This window comes from Trichosurus vulpecula, chromosome 8 (assembly GCF_011100635.1).
Source record: "Trichosurus vulpecula isolate mTriVul1 chromosome 8, mTriVul1.pri, whole genome shotgun sequence".
NCBI lineage: Eukaryota > Metazoa > Chordata > Mammalia > Diprotodontia > Phalangeridae > Trichosurus > Trichosurus vulpecula.
This window is the reverse complement of record NC_050580.1, coordinates 116,743,002-116,764,025: the sequence shown is the minus strand read 5'-3', so window position 1 is coordinate 116,764,025 and position 21,024 is coordinate 116,743,002. Positions and strand designations below refer to the sequence as shown.

Genomic DNA, 21,024 nt, shown 5'->3' with positions numbered 1-21,024 from the left:
TTGGCACCTTCTGTGAAACTTGAATTCTTACAGACTTGCCTAAAGCACTTTTGTTAAACTCAGATAGAAAGGAGGTCAAGTAAATCCATATACTTGCTGGCCATATGATCACTTAGAAAACCATATGTTAACATTATATATCCTCTATTGTATTTTTATTTTGTTAAATATTTTCCCATAAGATTTTTATCTGATTTGGGCCACATCAAGGAATGGTCTGGGCTGCAGGTAGCCTGCTGGCCTCATGTTTGACATCTGTAGCCTGGAGCACTGAGAACTTAGGTGATTCATCCAGGGTCACTTAGGCAGTCAAAAGTAAGACCTGTGCTCAGCTCTTCTTGGCTTTAAGGCTGCCTCTCAGTCCACAAGACCCCTCTGCCTTACATTAGAGTCAGGACTTGAAAGCAGGTTTTCACTATGCCTTGTTGCTTCTCATTCAAAATATGTACAAAATAAATATAAGAGTTTTGGGGACTTTCTGAGGAGTAGTGGGACACTATCAGGTAGAAGGATGGGGAAAGGTTACTTTCAAAGTGGCACCTGAACTGAATTTTGAAAGAAACAGATATTGTTTCTGCCTATGTGCATTGGCATACACAAAATAATACCCTTCTAGTATCTGGCTATATCCTAAACAATTATTCAATTCCATGAAACTATGCCTTAAAGCTTAATTAAATATGACTACTGTATACCTTGGATACATAGAAAATGACAATGTACAAAGAAAATCGCTATAAAATAGCTGGGCTTTTTTTGGCCCACTGTTCCCAAAATCAATTTACCTTATCACATACTGAAGTTTTTTTTTTAACCCTAAAATTTAAAAAAAATGTTAAGAAATGTGTCTGCAATCCACAAGGGAGACATACTTTGTACAAGTCATGTTCATATTCAAATCATGAGATCAGTACGAAATACTCTGGCTACCAGATTAGACCTAACACATGTCTTTGGGGAGTCTTTTTCAAAATGCGTTGCCTGTTAGGCTAGGCAGGCAGTAGGAATGAAACAAACTGGAACCCACATGTTTTACCTCTGCTGTCATCTCCTACTGCCCAGGGCATTACAAGCACTGCTAAACCACAGAGATCCTTTTTTACATTCATCCCAAATCCAGCAGAACCTGAATGATTCTGTGAGGCAGTCTCTTGCCTCTCTCACAGATGTCAGACAGAGGCAGCTCAGCGGATGCCACATCTGGGCATGGGATAAACCCCAAACACTTACTAGCTTGCTCTTTCTAGGGAAGTTTGCTGTTTTGAGAGCTATGAGGGCAAGGCATAGTGATTTCAAATAAAACAAATCACTTGCCAAATTAGCCATATAATTTAAAGGGCATTCAACTGATTTGTGCAAGCCAGATTCTAAAAGATGTGGCTATAAAACTATGCAACAAAATTAGAGCACAAAGAAGGACTTCCCTTCAAATAAGATGCAGATCCCTAAGTTTGTTAGAGAGGCAAAACAACCTTATCACCAACAATAGGATGCACATTTTTAACTCTTTCCTTTTTATGTCCCAGAGTAGGATAGCTTTCTTGAAATTCAAGTAGTTCCATCTAGTCTAAATATTCTATGAAGCATCTTAATAAGAAGTGAACCCAGTGGTGTTGTATGCGCACGCTAAACAAAAAAGACTAAGCACATGCTGGTGATATATTAACAACACTGCAAAGAACATACTGTTACAATGGAACATCAGATTAATCTTGAAACCTACTTTTTTCAGGAGAAACATGTGACTTAGACTGTCCCCTCACAAGTCTGCATGTTGATCCATCTCCCGCACAGACGCCACAGTTGTCTTCTTTGGCATTGCTCCCAAGCTGTCGATCACATCCTATTGCCTGCCAACAGCAACATCAGTCAGAGGTAAGACAAAGCTGTAGTAGACATGGTCAGGTTTCTGAAATATTTTGTTTATGATGTTATCCTTCTCTTTTTTGTTAGTTCAGCATACATCTTTATAACTCTGAACCATGAAAAATTTTATAGTGTGATGCCATTTCCATGATTTTCATGAAAAAGTCATAATGATTAAATATACTAAAGTATTTTTGCACCAATATTCAAGAATTGTTTTCCTTATTCTTCTCAATGCTTAAATGGCCAAATTCCAATACTAAACTCTTCACTAGGAAGAGAAGCAGGGTAAATTTTCTCTTGAATATTTTATTCTTAAAAGGTTAATTTGTAAGAAATTACAAACCACCACTATGGTTATAAATAAAAATTACTTGTTTCAATGACACACTCTAAGGTCAAAAACTTTGTGAAGGAGTTTTGTATCAAGAGAATTTGGTAACCAGACTATTACTGTACAATAAATGTTTATTTAGTACATTACCTAATTTATGTCAGTTATTCTATGGTCTGCTTTAGTAAAATAATATAGCAACATCTTCCAGAACTGAGTCATCAAAAATATATGAAAAGGAAATAAAACCTTCAAATCTAAGTTTTGGGGCTTTAAAAAAGAAATTAATTCCTATAAGCCATCTGGGGCTGTATAGGGGCAATCAACCGAAAACATTTCATTACGACATTACAACATCCAGAATAAGTAGTTGTTGCTTTAGGGCTTTCTATTTTCTTAAATCAATTAAGAATATGGAAAATCAAAGTTAAATAACAATCAAGTAACCTATGGGGAACGATTATGCTATATATAGAAATTGGGGGTAACAGAAGAACACTTTTCTGAAAGCATCTGTCTAAGGTCCTGAACACAGTGTCACTACTTCAGGGTGTCTGGCACCCCATTCTTTAAGCTAATAATACCATGTTGCTTAATGAATACTAATAAAGACAAAGTAATTATAACATTTAGTCCTTGCCACATGAACAACAGTCATATTTCCCATTTTGGCAACTTCCCAAGTATGTGGTCTGGGGCTCTGCATACTGAATATTTCATACATTTGAAATTAAGATCTACTATTCAAATTCCTGAAATCCCAATAGTAGATAAGTGGCCACAGATGAAGTGTCACAGACTATTTTTCTCTCAGCATCTAAGATTCTTCTACCTATGACCTGACTAACTCATGTATAGATTTCTGTTGGGGGCAGGCAGTGTGGCACAGTGGAAAGAATGTTGAAATTTGGAGTAAGAAGAACAAAGTTTGAACATTGGCTTTCTCACTATCCATGTGACCCTGTATAAGCCATTTAACCTTTATGAACCTCAGTGTGTTCATAGGTAAATGAATGTTAAATAATATAACTTGAATGGTCTTGCTCAGCTCTAAATCTACGGTTCTATGGTCTTATTTTTTATTTTATGCCTTTAGCTGGAACCCTAGATCCAGAGTTCTTTTCTTTCTATATTTTCTCTTGATTATATCATTTCCTTTGTGTTCACTTGTTACCTATATGCAGATCACTCCCAAATCTACATAACCTCCCCTCATCTTTTTCCTGAGTTCTAGTCCCATATTACCAACTACCTGCTAGGTTATCTTCAACTAGCTATTCAATAGGTATCTCAAATTCAATGCTGAAAAGAAGACTCACTATTTTGTCCCCTCAACCAATCTCTATTCCTAACTTTTCAATTTCTATTGAAGGTATCACCATCTCATCCTCAATTATTTGCATTCTTTCATTCTCTACCTCCCCCATATTCAGTCAATCCCACAACAACAAAATGCACAAGCAAAACCAATGCAGCTAAAATTAGAAGAAAGGAAAGGAAAAATTTTGCAGCAAGTTTCTCTGATAAAGGTCTCATTTCTAATATATATAGGGAACTGAGTTAAATTTACAAGAAGAGCCATTCCTCAAATGATAAATAGTCAAAAGATATGGCACTTTTCAGAGAAAGAAATTAAATGTCAATAGCCATATGAAAAAATTTTACAAATCACTAATTAATAGAGAAATGCAAATTAAAACTACTCTGAAGTACCATTGTACACCCATCAGATTGGCTAAGATGACAGAAAAGGAAAATTACAAATGCTGGAGGGATGTAAGAAAATGGGTAAGAGCAATATGGTAAACATAATCAACTCTGAAAGACTTAGTAACTCATCAAGATAATAACCCATCCCAATTCCAAAGGACTCATGATGAAACATGCTATCCACCTACACATAGAGAGTAGAGAGCTAAGAGAGAGTACAGATGAAAACGTATTCCCCCACACACACACATACATACACATACACACACACACACACACACACACAAGGCTAATGCAGAAATTTGTTTTTCATGATTACGAATATTTGTAATGAGTTTTGTTTTTCTTGCCTACTCAATGGGTGGGGGATTGGAAGGGAAAACAGTTGGAACTAAAAACAAAATAAAACTGAATTTTAGAATATTTTAAAATGATTAGCATGCCATCTATGACTTCATCTAAATCAATAACATGCTGAATAATAACTAACATTCGTATAGGACTTTAAAGTTTAAAAAGTACATAGTATACATTTTTTTTCATTTTAGACTCACAACAACCCAGTGAGGTAGGCACTCTAAATGCTGTTATCATATTACTGATGAGGAAACTGAGGCTTAGATATATTAAGTGAATTGCCTATCATCAGACAGCAAGGTAGTCTCAAGAGTGACATATGAACACACATCTTCCTGATTCTTTCACTGACTACTATTATACCAAATTACCCCTATCAGTCAAAGAGAGATCCTTGGGATATTCCCTCCAAGTTAAGATGTCCCTCTAGTTTAACATTTTGCTCACACATTACTCAAATGTTGCGGTTATTCAAAAGTTCCCAAAACAGCTAACTGTATTCCAATAAAATGAACATCTTGACTTGTTCACAAGGATATCGTAAGTTATTTGTCAAATGATTTGCTGAACTCTAGGCACAATATGTCTATAGCATCCCCTGATATCCCAGAGCAGTGACCTTATAGGAAAAAAAAAGGAAAAGAAAGGAAGAAAAAATGAGAACAGCTTGGCTTAACCTGTCTTTAATGACCTAATTCGGACTTTTACTGGTCAACATTTTTCTTCCCAAGAGACCATCTTTCCTTTAAAAATACACTGAAAATTTCCTAGGGTTTGATGTCAAGTTTCCCAGCCTATAGTTTAAAGAATCCACTTTCTTCCCACTTTTTAGAAGTCTGATAAAATGTGCCCATCTCCAATAACATCTCTCCCATTCTTCTCAATTTTTCAGAGATCACTGATAGTGGTTTGATAATCATACCCACTAATTTCACCAGTACTTAGGATTTTAGTTTGTTTAGGTCTGGTGAATGAATTAATGAATGAATGCCAAAGCATTTTAAAGTGTTAACTATGTGATAATAAGCATGGTGCTAACTTACTGATATATAAATACAATATCTAGACAGTTCCTACCTTCAAGAAGCATACATAGGAGAAACCACAGATAGGGGAATGGTGGCCTGGATGGGGTATTTTGGCTTGGAAAGATACAGGGATGGTGGCTTAAGCCATAAGGAAATACACTGAAATTTCATTTCCAATAGCAATGTTATGATTCCAGAGTTGGAAAGTAAGAGTGAGAGATTGGGGCAGGCATATTGAGCATGTAGGCAAGAAGGTATTAAATTAAGAATAATTTCAAGGGACTAGAGAGATGTAATGGGCCATGTAAAGCACTCAACAATCAGGATGATTGGGGGGTGGGAAGGAGGGATGGAGTTCCAGGGCTAAAAGAGTTAAGAGTCCCAGGAAATGATCTCTGGTCCAGAGGGCCAGCACTGTTGAGAAAATAGCTAGGTGTTCTCGTCTTAGTTCTTCATTTATCTTGGCTTTAAATTCTCTGTTAATCTTTTCCCTATCATCATTCCCTATGTGAAGAGTATGCATGCAAATTTCAGTTGGAGCTCTGAGAGAGAAACAAAATTGCAGGAGTACAAGACTGATTCAAGACTGTCAGAAAACATAACTGAGGCACAACATGAACTGCAAATTAAATGAGTGAAAGGTCAAGGCCGGTCAATTAGGGTACTAAAATATATCAATGGGGCTATTGCAACATAGAATGTTTTGCTGAAAATTTAGCCCATGAAAACTAAAAGACAAGCTTCTTTGCTCATAAATGGTAATTCTGCCACTAACCCTTGTTCTCATGTCAATATTGGTTTGCCTAATCTATATAATTCTTCAGTTTCCTGATTAGTCCTAAAAGAAGCATTCCAAAGACAGTCAGATAAAAGCACTGCAGATGGAGTCAGGAAGACCTGAATTCAAATGTAACTACTGGCACTAACTAGCCATATGATCCTGGACAAGTCACTTAACCTATCTGCCTCAGTTTCCTCAACTGAAAAAATGGATATACTAATAGCATCTACCTCCTGGGACTCTCTTTTGCCTCTTTTTGTAGCTACAGCACTTAGCACAATGCCTGGCATATAGAAGCACTTAATGAATGCTTGTTTCCTTCTTTCCTCCTTTCTGAGAATTCATCTCTATCATGGTGTAATGAAAAAAGTGAATTTGGGGTCAAAAGGCTTGGGTTTGAATCCTAGTTCTGTTATTTTATTTCCTTAACTTTTGGGGCTCCAAGTTCCCTCATCTCTACAATGGGCTGATGATGAGTAAGGCCCCTTCTATCTCTAAACCCTGTGACCTGCATCCTATCCCTTCTTGTATCTTTCGGGAAATTGTATTTCAAATTTATTCCTTACTTCTCTACAGAATTTACCTTTCTAAAAATGTGTACCTCCCCTATCTTGAGAAAACATATTGTTTTATTACTTCCCATATTGACAATCAAAATGGGTTTGAGTGACATGTTTGTGACATCAGAGGCTTTTAGACCACGTGGGTTTAAGTCGCTTTTTGTGACGATTTTAGGTCACGTGGGTGAGGCGCATGTGTGACTCACCTTTGACTCTGAACAAGATATATAAAACCAGGGGTTGGCTTTCTTTTTTCAGAGCTCTGAGCTGCAGCAGTAGTGATGCGTGACTCTGAGCCAGCCATTGTCGAGCTCCCCAGCTGAACTCAGACGTTGGTAACTACAAATTGTATTTGGTCTGTTTGTAATTCGATTGTTTTTGCTCTGAAGTTCAGGGTGCTGGCTTTTTCCCCTGAACCAAGTGAATGATATTTGTAGGCTGGATTAAATTAAGATTGTTAACCCCTTAACGTTGCTTTCCTTAGTAAAGCAGATCAAAAGGACCTAGGCTTTTGCAGCATTCTGTGTGCTGATTGTTGTTGGTTTTACAACCCCACAGCAGCTGCTAGCTAGGTTATTGAAACACTTCCTCATCCTTTTCTTCTCTAAAGACCATATGCTATGATTTTTCACTCAGTATAGGACCATCTGGTCTGTAAATTGGTTTTCTAAGTGGGCCTATCCACCAAAAAGGGAGTGCCCTGGGCAAACAATTAGACCGAGTCTTTGGACCTGGCACATAAATTGGAATTCTGGTCTATAAGTCAGGAGAGAGAGAGAGAGAGAGAGAGAGAGAGAGAGAGAGAGAGAGAGAGACAGAGACAGAGAGAGACAGAGAGAGAGAGAATAGTCTCAGTGAATCAGAATCTAATTCGTCCTGAACTGATAAAAAAAAAGTAATTTTGACCTTATTTTCCTTCATACCAGATCCTGGGCTTGTACAGGAACCAAAAAAATTGTAGCAACATGTGAGGCCTCGACTAAAAACAGTCTGCCAGTTTCAGCCACCATATTATGACAGTGTGGACCAGACTAATTAAAAAAAAATCAAAGTAGAAGGAAATCAAGAGCACTTCAGAGTGTACTACTCACGTACAGGAACAAAGGAAAACATGTTTTCATTTTCAGATTGTTTTCCTTGCACTGCTTTGCTCTAATTCTAAACAGTACAATCTGTGTATATGTGTTTGGGGATTGGGAACTGGGCACATGATGCATAAGTGATTTGAATTTGAACATTGTTCATTTAAAGCAAAATATAAAGAAAATAAATTATATAAGACATATTCAGGTAATTTAACGAGATATCAAGGTCACTTCCTATAAGATGACTCAAACTCTTCCTCTCAATTCACAAAATAATTAAAAACACAGTGAACTCTTGAATATTTGCATAAATGGAAACTGACGTTACTACAGATAATTTTAAAATGCCTAAAAATATACAAAGTTGGCTTAGGGATGCAGCAGGCCTACCGCCTACAGCTGGGAACATTGCCATGGGAAATAAGTCATGGCCCTGAACCAGTTGGGTTTCAGGGAAAAGGAACTGTGAGGCATGTCAGAAGGTGGTATGCTATGGTGGAAATAGTGATGGACTAGGTGTCACAAGGCTTGGTTTCTAATCCAGATACTCTAGAGAGTATTTTCAATCTTGCTGGACTTTTCTAACCCACTTATCTCACCAGTCCCTCAAATTCAACATACAAAAATCTAAGTTCACTGTATTTTCCCTCTAAGCCTGACCCTTCCCTAAACTTGTTTCTTTTGACAGGACCATCCTCCTCCCAGTCATCCAACCTAAAAATTTCAGAGTAATGTCTGATTCTTCCACATCCTCATCTCCCTTCCCCTCCTTCTCTAACTGGATGCTAAGTACTGTGTATTCTTCTTCTTCCCCGACAGCTCCTGAATCTAGCCATTTCTTTATTTCTAAGCCCATTACAGCTACCGTATCATATTTTAGGCTCTTGCATCTCATACCTACTCTACTGTTCTAGCTTTCCACCTGGATTTTGTGACTCTTGTCTGTTACTTCTCTAGTTCAACCAACTGCTTAATCATCATTTGTTATCACCCTGAATCCTACTGCAATCTAAATCACAAATATATTTAATACTGAATTAATGTTTCCCTAAAAACTTGTTCCTCCTTCTAACTATCCTATTTCAGTGAATAGTATCACTATTCTGGGTCTTCCATTCTTGAAACCTTATGTATTTTCCTTATGTATGGATCATGTCACTCCATTGTTCGAAAGTATTCACATGTTCTTCATCACCTACGAAACCAAGTCTAAACTCTGTAACCCGGCATTCAAGACTCTTTACAATAAGACTCCAAAATGACTACCTATGAAGCAACATCACATATGACATTCTTTATATGCCATTGGAATTGGGCTACTTGCTTTTCCCTGAATCTGACCCACTACTGACCACCTCTATGACTTGCTTGTACAAAACTGCCTGAAAGACCTGTATTTCACATTCAATATGTCTCATATTCAACAGTGCCTGGAACATAGGAAGTACCTAATAACTGTTTCCTGGTGCACTGAATGGTCCAAAATAGCACCAACAATCTTTATCCTGCTAAACTCAGCTCTCCTCTAAATTTTCCTTTTTTTCTAGTACAGTGGAAAACATGCTCAATTTAGAGTTAGATGATCTGGATTTGAATTCCAGCTCTGCCACTTACTAGTTACGTGACCACGGACAAATAACTTCTCTGGGTCTACATTTCCTCATTTGTAAAATCAGACTGTCAGACTAGATAATCTTTAAGATCCTTTCCAGCTTTAAATCCATGATCCTCTTGGCAACCTGATTTGTAACCTTGCAACCAGTCACCCTAGATTCTCTTTTTTACCATACCCACTACGTTTATTCAATCAGTTGCTAGATCTTACTATTTCCAATGTCACATATCATGCTCTTCATTCACAGAGCACAACCCTAGTCCATCCACCTTTTGCCCCCGTACCTTTCTCTTTACTCATACAACCACCACCCTCCTTTGCTACCATTTGCTTAGACTGGGGCTTCTTAAACTTCTTCCACTTGAAAGGGTTCCTTGGTGTTGCGTAGCCTGAGGGCATGTGCAGTGCAAAATGTGCATGCTTTGTGTTCAGAACCAAGGCTTCAGTGAAGTTGCCGGATGGGACACCAGCAAGTTCTGCCAGAAACACCTTGGAATCATAATGTGTTTGATTTTTAATTAATTTTTGGTCGTTGAACATTCAGAAACCTTTTACTGTTTCCAAATTTTTTGCAACCCCAAATGGGGTCATGGCCCATAGTTTAAGAAAGGACTGGCCTAGACTACTAATAATAGCCTCCTATTTGTAGATGAGTCCTGAGTTCAGCTGTGTCCAACTCTCTGTGATCCCATTTGGGATTTTCTTGGCAAAGATACTGGAACAGTTTGCCATTTCTTTCTCCATCTCATTTTACAGATGAGGAACTGAGGCAAACAGGGTTAAGTGACTTGCCCAGGTTCACACAGCTACTAAGTGTCCAAGGCTGGATTTGAACTCAGGTCCTCCTGACTCCAGGGATGGTATTCTACACACTGTGTCACCTAGCCATAGCCTAGCCTAGACTCCTAACAGGTCTTCCTAATTCTATTCTCTTTCTTTTCCAATCCATGCTTCCCTAAAGTACCAAAATAATCTTCTGAAGGCAAACAACTAACCATGTAAATTCTCTGCTTAAAAATCTTCACTGGTTTCCTGTTACTTATAGAGAAAAATACAAACTTCTTGGCCTGGCATTTAAAGCCCTCTATATTGGCTCCAACCTTAAATTTTCAGCCTTATTTCATATTTTACAAATTTTCATAAACTCTACATTCCCAAACTGAACTACTAGCCATTTTCTGAACTCAATATGCTCCTGCCTGCCCCTGTACATTCACATAAGCTATTCTCCATGCTAGAAATGTATTCACTCCTTATCATCACCTTTCAGGATCTATGATTTCTTCAAAGATCAACTATGGCAGTACCTCCTCCATGAAGTCTTCCTTGGTTAGTATTAGTTCTCATTCTCTCTCTCCCCACCTCCTATCACCTCTCAATTTTCCTTGTATTATAGTTATTTATGCACGTGTTTTCTTTCTCCAATAGAATGCATACTACTTGAAGGCAGGGATCATCGGTTCTGTCTAAGTATCATTAACACCTAGCACAGTACACTTAATAAATGTCAGTTGAATATAATTCTGTTGAACACCTTATCTCCTCTTCACCACCTTTTAAAATCCTAGCTTTCCTTCAGGATTCAGCTTATATGCCACCCCTTCCATGGAGCCTTCTCTTAGCACTTTGTTTATACAGGCATATCCTGAATAACACTGCCCTGACCAACACTGCTTTGCAATAACATCATTAACACCTTGTAACTATATGCCACCATCATGTCCTGAATCCCAATATAATGTCTTTTGGTTCACCTTCCCAGGTAGTGCTGGCTCCTGTTCCCTGCACCATTGGCTGAATACTCCCTACTCTGACACCTCTGGTTCCATTCCTATGAAACAAACTATTCCTTGTAATGATGTTTTTCTTAATAACATGCTTTTGGGGATTCAGTTAATGACACCAGGTGGGGCTATTTTCTTTAAGTTTCTTATAAAAATAATCACATTCTAATCCATTAGGATCATAGATCTAGAATTGGAAAGGTCTTCAGATGCCACCTGATTGAAACCCCTCATTTTACAGATAAGGAAGCAAGCCGATGGAAGTTGCCACTTGTTCAAGGTTGCAAAGGTAGTATAAGAGGAGGAACTGAACCTGAGGGCTCTGATCCTAGAATTCATGCTCCTTCTACTATGCCATGAACGTTTTATAGGAATCTGTATACATATCTTCTTCAACCTTGGCTAAGTAACTGCCACAGGTAACTCTGGATTCTAAGGGACTATGTGATGGCAAAGTAAAAACTCTGTCAAATCTTAATGAGATGGTGCTACCTCAAATTACGGCCTGGTAATGGACTGCATGTCTGCTCTGTGAGCAATAGTCTAGTTAAGTTTGAAGAAGATAATAGATGGTTGGCTACCAGGTGATTTTTTTAAACCAGAGCAATTCATAGAACTAACTATAAAGACCTGGAAGGTTGCAACTTGCATGAATCTATATGGAAAGAGTAACCACAAGGATGAGTTATCTTGAAGCACTGAAAAAACGGTCAAAATTTTTATCTACCTTATTAATGTAAGCATAGGTATAGGAAACCTTGTCATCACCTCTGCATCTGGCACAATTCAATTCAATTTAACGAACATTTATTAAGTATCTAAAATGTGCAAAGCACTATTAGGTGCTGAAGATACAAACATAAAATGTTATACAGCCCTTGAAATGAACAAAGTTACATTTAGTAGAGGAGGGAGAGATTTTAAAATACATACATATATATGTGTATGTATGTATATATACATATATGTGTGTGTATATATATATATATACACATAGATACATATACAGAGAGATAAAGATAGAGAGAGAGAGAGAGAGAGAGAGAGAGAGAGAGAGAGAGAGAGAGAGAGGTCTGGAAAGGTAGAAAGGGGCAAAATTGTATATTGCTTCCAAAGACAAGATGAAGAATTTGCATTTCATCCTAAAGACAATGAAGATTTTGGAGTAGGGGAGTCAAATTATCAGACTTACATCTCTATAAAAGGCGTTCTTAGCTAAGAATCCATAAACATAGTTTAAAAAATGGGGGGATAACTTTATTTTTAGATAATTGATTTCCTTTGTAATTCTCTGTGTTTTATGCATTTAAAGACATTCTGAGAAAGACCCCATAGGCTTCACTGGACTGCATAAGGGACACAAAAAAAGTTAAGAACCCCAGAATATTAATTTGGTAGGTACTTGAGGGATGGATTGGGAAAGAAAGAAAAGACTGAAGGCAAGGTTGTCACTGTTGTTGTTCAGTCATGTCCAACTCTTCGTGACCCCCACTTTTGGCTTTCTTGGCAAAGCTCCTGGAGTGGTTTGCCATTTCCTTCCTCAGCTCAGTTTACAGGTGAGTGCCAAACAGAGTTAAGTGACTTGCCTGGGATCATACAGCTGATAAGTGTCTGCGGCCAGATCTGAACTCATGAAAACAAGTCTTTCTGATTCTAAGCCCAGTACTCTATCTACTGCGCCTCCCAGCTGCCCCTGAAAGCAACAAGGCTTCTGCAAGTCTCTGTGAGAAATCATGAAAATGTGAGCTCCAAGAGGGGCAGGTACTGCTTCATTTTTGTCTTTGAAGCCTCAGTTACTAGTACTGTGGTACATAATAGGTATTTGATAAATAAACTTCTATTGATCAATTGAATAAAGTAGGATAGTGGCTATGAGGGGAGGGAAGAGGATGTATGTCAACAATCAATCATTTTTCAATGCCTACTATGTGCCAGGTAATATGTTAGTCTACAAAGATAAAAGGAAAACAGCATTTGCTATCAAGGAGGCTGCATTAGATCAGCAGAAACAGCAAGGGCATATATAGATATATTAGAAAAGTAAACAATATTAATATAAGGTTTTTTAGGTGAGGGAGGAGCCCTAGCAGTTGTAGAGATCAAGAAAGACTTCATATAGAAGGTGATGCTTGAGCTGTGTCATGAAAGTGACTAGACTAGTTAAGAAATAATAAGGAGATAAGACTTGGCAAGTGATTGGATATGGGGTGGAAGAGAGAAGAAAGGGTCAAGGTCAACTCCAACACGGTATATCTTAGGAAAAAAAAGGATCATTTAGTTACAGCAGGCACTCTTTGTAAACAAAAATCTCTTACTCTACCTGAGGAGAGAAGAGACATAAGCCCACTTCTATAAATCTTTGGATTTCAACAACTCAAAAAACATTTATTAAAGAACTGATCTAGGCAATGGGGAAGATTTGAAGATGAATAAGACATGTATTCTGAATTCAAGGAGATTGTAATTTCTTGTGGGAATAAGACAGATACAAGTAACTATAGTATAGGATAGAATGTCCCGTTTGCTATAAAAGAGATACAAAGTACGCTGAGGTTGCAAAAGAAAGAGAGATGATCTCTGGTTGGGAAAATCTGGGAAATCATCTTAGAGGAAGGTTCATTTGGACCTTTGATGGCAGGTAGGATTTTGACAGGGGAGCCTAAAGGGAAGGTTAGTAGGATAGGGAATAAGAGAGAATTTCAAGTAAAGCAAACAATATAGGTGAAGTTTTTTTTTTCCTCCATAGATTTATAGCAGCCTGACCTCTGAACCTCTTGGGAAGGTTTTGGAAACTAAACTAACATAGCCCCTGGGGGGGGGGTGTGGATCTCTCTATAGGTTAATAAAAGCTAAATAGAAATTCCACTCTTCCATACCCTATTCCTTGGAACTTCTGCACTTATGTCTATATATAGGAGGCCCAAACTATAGTCACAACCATGATAAAGGTGAGATTAATAATAGCACATGCCCTGATATTTTCCTGGGTGGACCACTGAAGCTGATTCACATCCTATTCTGTCATTTCTAAAGCATAGCTTAAAATTAAACATGAAGACTGTGTGTGTAGATACATTAGCCTTTAATTTAAGAGAAATTCTCTATTTATGCATATTCCTTGTTCAAATAAAGAACTGAGGTGAGGGAATCTCTCCCTACTCTATATGTGGTTAGAGGAGGCTGGTATGAGGACACGGCTGAGCTGTTGTTTTCTCCAGTAATGGAAGCAAAGAATCAAGCAAAGGTATTTGGCTATAGGTTACAAGATACCATTCCTTACAAACCCCACATTACAAAACTAAAAACACTCTAAATCTGATACACAGAACACTCTGAATGTACCACTGAACAGCTAAGCTACTGAATATGGACCTTGAGACCAATCCTTAAAGATGTTCATTCTATAGATTATCTAAGGGGATATCCCATTAACATAGTGGGGACAAAATAATCATAAATACCTTTGGGCACTGAGGATACTCAACCCATTAACTAGTATTTATTAAGCACCTACTATATGCCAGGAAAGAGAAACAGCCCTTGTCTTACGGGAGCTGACATTCTATAGGAGAGACTGCATGTATTTTTTGTAAGTATACACAAAATCTATACAACATAAATACATAAATTCAGCATTTTTTTGGAGGGAATATGCTAGCTGCTTGGGCAGGAGGGGCTACAGATTGGGAAATGCCTTATGGAGAAGGTGAGGCTTATGCTGAACTTTAGCTAATAATAAGGCAAACAGTCAGCTGAGAGTCTTCTTTAACATTCCTTTGGATACATTTCATGATTATGTTCCAGGCAAGTGCTGGCATCTGCCTCCCATACGGGATATATAGGCTCTAGGCTAAAGATAGGGCAGTTTCTTGCAATGGAGCACCCTCTGCTGACTGATTCATGAGGTGGCATTTATCTCAGGGCCCAAGACGACAAGTCTTAATTTACTCTGGTAACATTTTATGTGAACAAGCTCCAGATTGAAGAAGGGCATGAGAAATGATCAAAAGCCAGCTATACAACAGGGCTCAGGACCATGTAAAGAGACAGCCCTTACTTCTGGCCATTTGCTTCCCTATGCTCTGATCTCTGGTCTCTGCTGCAGTTAGCCAGGTGATTTTCTGATGAAGACAGCATGAAGGCTATTAGCCTCCCCACTGACAGCTCTTTTCAGAGTGAAAAGGAACCAATCATTATAAATAGACTAGGAAAATATCCAAAACAGTAGATAGCATTCAGATATAAACTAATTACACTGAAATGCTAGACTGTCAGAGATAGATGGGACCTTAAAGAAGGACTGCTCAAAAACCACTAGCTTGGAAATGAGGAAACAGACATGGAGTGAGGAAGTCACTTGTCCAAGGTCACAGAGGTAGTAGCAGAGTTAAGACTAGAATCCAGGGACAGTTAAGTAGAGTACCAGGATAGAGGGCCAGGCTTGGGGTCAGAAAGATCTGAGTTCAAATCCAGCCTCAGACACTTACAAGTCATATGACCCTGGGCAAGCCACCTAACCTCAGTTTATTTATCTATAAAATGGGGATAATAATAGCACCTACTTCCCAGGGTTATTGTGAAGCTCAAATGAGTTAATATTTTAAAGTGCTTTGCACAGCACCTGACACACAGTAGACACTATATAAATGTTAGCTATTTTTATTATCATCTCTTGGCTTCCAGTCCAGTGCTCTTTCCATTTACATCGTACTTTGATATTAACAGATACTGTGGAAGGCAGCTTTAGAGGCTAGGAGACATGGATTCAAGTACTAACTCTGATATATACTAGTTATGTGACCCTGAGCAAATCCCCTAATCTCTTTTAGGGCTCCCAGAAATTCTCTAAATTGAAGAACAACAATAAAATCCTAGGTCTGGTCTTGTTCCTGTCCCCACTTCTCCTTCTCCTGTCACCTCTTCTCCCCAAACATATACAGGATTTAATTGGGGGGGTGTGACATTACTAGATTGATTGAGAAATTTAGAATTTGTTATTTTTCTTTCTTTTTTTCAGAAAACTTCTACAAAACAGATTATCCACTTTTCTACAATGTATAGTGTTAGAGAGTAACTGAGTATTTCAGTAACTTACCCAGGGCCACAGAATTAGGTCTAGGCATACTCAAGTCATCAAATGGAGTTATGACCTCACATCTGCCCACACATGCCAATTTCATCCATGCATCCTTTTGGAAGGACAGGAAGGTTTTTTTTTATATAATTAGATTTAGAGAGAGAGAAAATAGAAAAAAAATTAGAGAGAAGAGAATGTAAGCAAGAGAGACAGAGACAGAGAGAAAGAGAGACAGACAGACAGACAGACAGAAACAGACACAGAGACACAGAGAGAGAAAGAGAAGGAGGCAGAGATGGGGAAGACAGAGACAGAAATTGTCTCTAACGCTAAATTCTCATTATAAAGGAAAAATAACAACAGAAAAAAGATGTAATTTAGAACTGAATCTGAAATGTCCTGAGTTAGTTTGAGAGAAACCCCATAAGACAAATTTCAGAGGTAACTTTAAATGAATAGAGTCAGTAAACTTTATAGCGCATGATTTTCCTAAACAGAAAACTAAAATAGTAAATTTGAGAGAAGAAGGTTGGGGAATAAGTAGATCATACAAGAAGCTTGACTTCCTAAACAACAGCATCTGAGATGGCATGACTCATTTTTCCCATTTCAGAAAATGTTTACAGTAGAATATTCAGGATATGGAAATTTTTAATTAAAATATTTGGGGAAAATTTGACAACAAGCTATGAATCTGCCTTCACAAAGTATCACGTCATACTCAATTCCTGTTGCATTCAGACAAATTAGATACTGAATGCAGCATGACACCTAAAATCCTATAATTAAGAAGGACCTTAGAGAATATTTGGTCTAATCTCTACCTTTTACAGAAGAGGAAACTGAGGCCCAAAGAGTTTCTGTGATTTGCTCAAAACTGTACAGCTGGTCTTAGAGCCAGGACTAGAACCCAGAGTGGTGAAGAGAGCTGTAGTCTTAGAGTCTGAAGACTTAGATTAAATCCTGGCTCTGACATGTGCTACCTTTATGACACATGGCAATTCACTTTAACTTTCTCAGCCTCAGTCCCTCTATTTGTAAAATGTGGATTAATTGGGATTGTTATCACAAAAGCAAAGTGCAAAAAGTGTTTGTTTAGGTTTTTTTTTTCTCCCTCAACAAATACTAGGAGAGAACTGTCAGATAAATACCCAGCATAAACTGTCTTTGGGAGACTCCAAGAAGACAGATCTTCTATCCAAATGAATACACTTCAGCCCTAATGCAGTTGAAAATCCAGCACAAAAACATTTGTGTGTTGGTGCCTGCCAAGGAGGTAATTCCTTCTTCCCCAAATAAGGATGGGATGAGAATGACTGTGCCTATCTCCTGGACAGTAGAACTTGAGTCCTGTCCCCAACTCTACCACCAATTAGTTATGCCACCATGCCCTTTAGTTTCCTCATTAGTAGTTAAGCTAGATCACAGGGCTGAGTGGAACACACAAGGAAGAGGTCAAAGAGAATTCTGGGAGGCTTATGAAAGCTTTGCATCACTCTATCAATCTACAATTCCACTGCCATTTTATCACTATTCTATTCCCTCATTATTAACAGTTAAAATCCTTAAGATAGTCTCAAAAGATTGTCTACCTACTTTGTTGTTGCTCTGTCTTTTCAGTTGTGTCTGACACTTCATGACCTCGTTTTCTTGGCAAACGCATTGGAGTGGTTTGCCATTTCCTTCTGCAGCCCATTTTACAGATGACGAAACTGAAGCAAATAAGGTTAAGTGACTTGCCCAGGGTCATATAACTAGCGTATGTCTGAGGCCAGATTTGAACTCAGGAAGATGAGTCTTCCTGACTTCAGGCCCAGCTCTCTGTACACTATGGTGCCACTTAGCTATCCCTACCTACTTTAGTGATTAAAAAAAAGGGTTGGTATCAGCTAGCTATGAGAAATCATTCTTGATCTGGGGTATGTACAGCCAGGGAGAATACTCTGTGGTTTAGTGAAAAGATCACAGTCAGGAGACCTGGGTTTGAACCCTATATCTACTACTTACTACCTGTGTGATACATCTTCTCTGTGTACCTCAGTATCCCCAGCTGTAAAATTAATGAGTTGGCTTAGACAGCCTCAGCAATATCTTCCTGCCCCATCACACCACTGTAAGCTTGATGAGAGCCATGCCCAAGTCTTATCTATATTTTCTTCCTTCCCCTGGGCTCAGTACTTATTTTTTTAAGTTTGTTGAATGAATCAATGAACAAATGAATGGGTTGCAAAAAGAGAGGTTGTCTTAGGGTTTTGGGAAACCTCACAACTCCTCATTTTTAACTGAATTTAATGAACAATAATGAATGAATAATATGATGATGAATGAATAATACAATGAATAATAAGAGAAAGTAAACATGTGGAATGTGAGAGAATTTTGCTTCCAAAGGCTATTCACTTAATCTCTCTGGGTCTCCATTTTCTCTTCTGTAGAATAAGGAAGCTGGTCTAGATGCCAGCTCCAGACCTACAAGAGCCTCTCATGCTTTGGGAAAGCACACAGTACAGTGTGCAAAAAGTACTGGATTTGGAGTCAGAGGACCTGGATTTCAATCTTAGTTCTGCCTTTACTAACTTGGTGACTTCTAGCATGTTCCTGCTCTGGCTCTGAGCTTCCTCATCCACAAAATGTAATTCTTATGAACCAAAGCACAAGAAACTGAACATCTCTGGACAAACTGTCATAGTCTAGGTTCTGAACGATGAAAAGCAGACTCTGAAACAGAGGGGAGCATGCAGTGGCGCTCCTCTAGGTGGAAGACACAGACCCATCCATGCAGGGGAAAGGTAAGGTTGCCACTGGATTCCAAGAGATGCTGATGGAGGTCCATAAACATCTCACAAACATTCATCTCACACTCTGGACATTTCCACAGATGCTTCCATCACTCCTGCTCCCTGTGCTTTGTATTTGGCCAAGGAACAAGATTTAAATGAAAAACAGGAATAGAGAAAGTCTAATTTCATTTTGACATGGTCAATTTAAAATGTTAGATTCAAAACCCTTCAGTTCTTAAGCACATATGTCCATTTAAATGTTATTAGGAAATGGGCAGCAGCCGAAAAACATACTCCCACCCATACAATTATAAGACAACAGCTGCAGAGCCCTGGACTGCTTCATGTTATTTTTTCCCATTCCAGAAGGGGCTATATTACTCTCAAGAGAATGTGAATGGTTGGGATAACCACACTTCTTGGGCGCTGGAGGTCTCTCTCTGGCTTTCATCCATGAGTTGACATCCAAAAGAAACCCTGTGGTCAAGTACAATTCCTTCCACAGGTACAAAATGATACATGAAATGGTATGAGATCTATAGATAAAATGACGGTCTAACCTATGAGTCTATGATCTAACCTTGGAGTAAAATGTGAATTTCTCTTTGAAGAGTCAAACAGTGACTCTTCCTAGGTACATACAATATTGTAATTCTATCTTTAAACTTCAGTCACAGATAATCTTGGATTTCCATTTATGATCTGTGTGTCTCTGGACAACTCACTCAACCTTGCTGGGCCTCAGTTCCCTCATCTATAAAATGGCGGCGCTGAATTAGATGTCTGTTATGTTCCTTCCAGCTCTACATCAATCATCCTGCAATCCATACACATGAATTTTCATACTTATATTTTATATATTGTACACACCAAATATATGTGTACTATATTTGGAAGAACACTGGATTTGAAGTCAGATATTTGTGTTTAAATCTTGGTTCTGCTATTGACTACTCATGTGATCTTGGGTAAGTCATTTAGACTTCAGCTGTGCTGACTGGTGAGTGAGTGTCAGTTCACCTAATTCACAATCTAGTAATCCCCAGACCATGCTTTGTATGCATCCAGCCAAGTCCCAGGAAACCCGAGTCTATCGGACATCTTGCCCCTTGCCTGGATCAAGCATGAACATATTATCTCCCTACCCCTGTCTTGCCTGTTCTGGAAACAGTAATTAACCCAATACTATCACTGCTATTATAGAATTTGTGACAACAGACACTGCCCTATAGCTACAATAACAATCCTAGTACCTCCCCAGACCAAAACGCCCTTCATCAGTTACTACTCTCTAATATGGACTGTCTCTCCCTATTAAGCTTCTTGTGGGAAGGAACTGTCTCACTTTTGTATTTATAACTCCAGCACCTTGTACAGTGGCTGGCACATTCCAACTCTTAACAAATGCTAAATTCATTCAACCTCCTCTTTCCCTGATTTTTAAATAGAGAAAGGTGGCCTAAATGATTTTTAAAGTCTTTTCTGGCTCTAAATCCCATGATTCTCTACAAATAAAAGCTATTAAACACAGCAATTACACATGCTCTATGTCTAGAAGAGATGGTGTGAGATGGTAGAAAGATTACTGGACTTGGATAATAAGGAAGCATCTGGATATGTCTTGACTTTGTTATTAATTGACTTTATTATTTACTAGCTGTGTCACCAAGGGTAAGTCACCATATTTCTCTGATCATCAGCTTACTCGTCTTTAAAATGAAGGTTATGGGCTATGTGCCCTCTCAGGTTCCCATCCCCTGTAAAACTGGATTGCATACATAAGTCACTTCCGAGCTTTGTGTCTAGGTTTCCTCATTTGTAAAATGAAGGTAATAATTTGCAACCTTGTCAGGGTGTTTTGATCCAAACACTTTGTAATTATAAAGTATTATATGTTATTCTTATTATTATCACTTAGCCCCCTTAAAGCCAACCCATCATTTATGCCATAATTAATGATGTTTCATATGCACACTACGTTCAAACTATAAGCACAGCCTGACTTCTATTTTAACAAGTTCAGTGGCTATACCTCTTCTTTCAACAT

At 38.3% G+C, this 21,024-nt stretch overlaps 1 protein-coding gene across 1 annotated transcript in view; it reads right to left on the bottom strand.

The window, feature by feature from the left end:
- Positions 1 to 21,024, bottom strand: part of ADAMTSL3 (ADAMTS like 3) — a 563,622-nt gene that overhangs the window by 231,531 nt on the left and 311,067 nt on the right. The window contains exon 7 of the mRNA XM_036737163.1: positions 1,724 to 1,850. Within this exon, the coding sequence (XP_036593058.1) occupies positions 1,724 to 1,850 (127 nt within the window). The remainder of the gene's footprint in view (positions 1 to 1,723; positions 1,851 to 21,024) is intronic.